The 2,120-nt window shown below is 36.6% G+C and overlaps 1 protein-coding gene across 1 annotated transcript; it reads left to right on the top strand.

Moving 5' to 3' along the window:
- Positions 1–406: 406 nt before the first annotated feature.
- Positions 407–1,807, top strand: LOC109817418 (auxin-induced protein 22B). Its single transcript, XM_020382659.3, has 4 exons — positions 407–714; positions 811–1,001; positions 1,091–1,190; positions 1,275–1,807. Exons 1-4 carry the CDS (start codon positions 527–529, stop codon positions 1,348–1,350), a joined length of 555 nt encoding a protein of 184 aa, XP_020238248.1. The 5' UTR covers positions 407–526; the 3' UTR covers positions 1,351–1,807.
- Positions 1,808–2,120: the final 313 nt, after the last annotated feature.

Raw genomic sequence — 2,120 nt, 5'->3', positions numbered from 1 at the left:
ATTTTATTGACTATAATAATCTTATAATCGACTCTTAATATGTTGTATATCGTAAAAGAAACCCTAGTGAAACATAATTAGTTCTGTAGAAATACCAATGGTGTATATAAAAGAAGACATTATTATTATTATCATAGTTATTGGTTGAGGTGCATCTTACAAGTTCCAAGTAGAAGGAGGTTCACATGTAAAGAGGGTCCAGAAGGCATTGATGCATTAAAAAAATGAGACCCACATGGGGATGAGATGGAGCCTCCGTTCACATGGGCATGTTCCCTTTGCCTTTGTGGGGACATCTTGCTTCTCCTGCTACCGACACCTTACCCTGTCTTTGTCCTTAATTTATGCATCCAAACCAACTCATAAGTCATGTCATTCCCCATACCATACACATCTTCCTATAAAACATACCATTCCACACTTGCATCGCATCTCAAGTCTTATCATCATCCTCTCCACGGATACAAATACAATACCAACTACCAAGAGAAATAAGAATCAACTCTAGCTTAGAGATTAACCGAAGATGGAAACCAGTGTGACATATGAGAATGATCTCAACCTCAAGGCAACAGAACTTAGATTGGGTCTGCCAGGAACTGAGGAGGAAAAATCACTGCCTGCAGCTGTTAGAACCAACAAAAGGCCTTTGAATGAACCTTCTTCTGATCAAGACTGTGCTTCAAAGGGATCTGATGCAGCCCCTCCTCCCAAGTGAGTTTAATTAATTATTAACATGTTATTATTATGATCATGTTGCTGATGCTATGAAAGTTCTGATTTTGATTGAGTTGAATGTGTTGAGTGCAGGGCAAAGATAGTGGGGTGGCCACCAATAAGATCTTACAGGAAAAACAGCCTTCAGGAGAATGAAGGTGCAGGTATTTATGTGAAAGTGAGCATGGATGGAGCACCTTACCTCAGAAAAATTGACTTGAGGGTTTATGGAGCCTACACACAACTCCTCAAAGCTCTAGAAAACATGTTCAAGTTGACCATAGGTGAGACTGATCGAGAGGAGTTTTACTTTTTATTCAAGCTCTATTTATTTATTTTATATTCTGAAAATGACCATGCCATGGCTTTTCAGGTGAATACTCTGAAAAAGAAGGTTACAAGGGATCTGAGTATGCACCTACATATGAAGACAAAGACGGTGACTGGATGTTAGTTGGAGATGTTCCATGGGAGTAAGTGTTACTGCTACATCTGCATGCTTTTCTTTTCTTTCTCTCTGTTCTTATCAATCTGACACAACCGTACTTTTTTTGCAGCATGTTTGTCACTTCTTGCAAAAGGCTAAGAATCATGAAAGGGTCTGAGGCAAGGGGTTTGGCTTCTGGTGTATGAAAAACCACTCAAATTAACAAGTGTTTTGGGGTGAAGTGAAGGGAAAACATGCTTTCAGCTTGTGTTCTCGGATCTAAAGGCTTTTGACTTTTCAATCACTGTAGTGTATGCTAGCTGTGTTGGCATACCTTTATACTCTCGAGTGAGAGATGGAAGATATGGTGGACTTTCTTCCTCAAGTTTGGCAACATTTCTGGTTGGTTATTTTGGCATCTGTGGTGAGATGCTATGCTATGGTAGCTGTTGTTTCCACTGATCCTTTTTTAAGTTTCACATGAGAAATCTCAGAGATTTCAAATGAAACTTTTGTGTAAAAGAGAGATAGAAAGAAGTGATATGTAATATTGTTTCATCTAAGTTTTTTTGGTTTCTTGTTGATACAAGAATACAGTGTAATATACCAAGTGTTCCTATGTGCCTGTGTTATTGAATGAAATGAACCCAAAATTAAGTATTATGTGTCCTCCTGGTTATTTTCCTCTTTTTAACTTCGATTGTATCATTCATAAATCTTAATTTGAAACTGAAAACTCAGATCAAAGTTTTGGAATCATATCTACACACCATCAGGTGATTAATTAATATACGATGTCTTCGGTCATTTTTCATCTTTCACATTCGACATCAAATGGTTAGCGGTTTATTGATGCCACCACATTCTTTATTCTTTTATGAGTTTATCCAAATTAAAATGAAATTTGTTATATTATTCATATACTATATATATATATATATATATTTTATTTATCATTCTTTACGTTTCTTTCTTT

This window comes from Cajanus cajan, chromosome 7 (assembly GCF_000230855.2).
Source record: "Cajanus cajan strain Asha chromosome 7, NIPB_CcT2T_4, whole genome shotgun sequence".
Classification (NCBI taxonomy): Eukaryota; Viridiplantae; Streptophyta; class Magnoliopsida; order Fabales; family Fabaceae; genus Cajanus; species Cajanus cajan.
The sequence above is the reverse complement of the archived record's forward strand: the minus strand, read 5'-3'. Positions and strand labels throughout refer to the sequence as shown.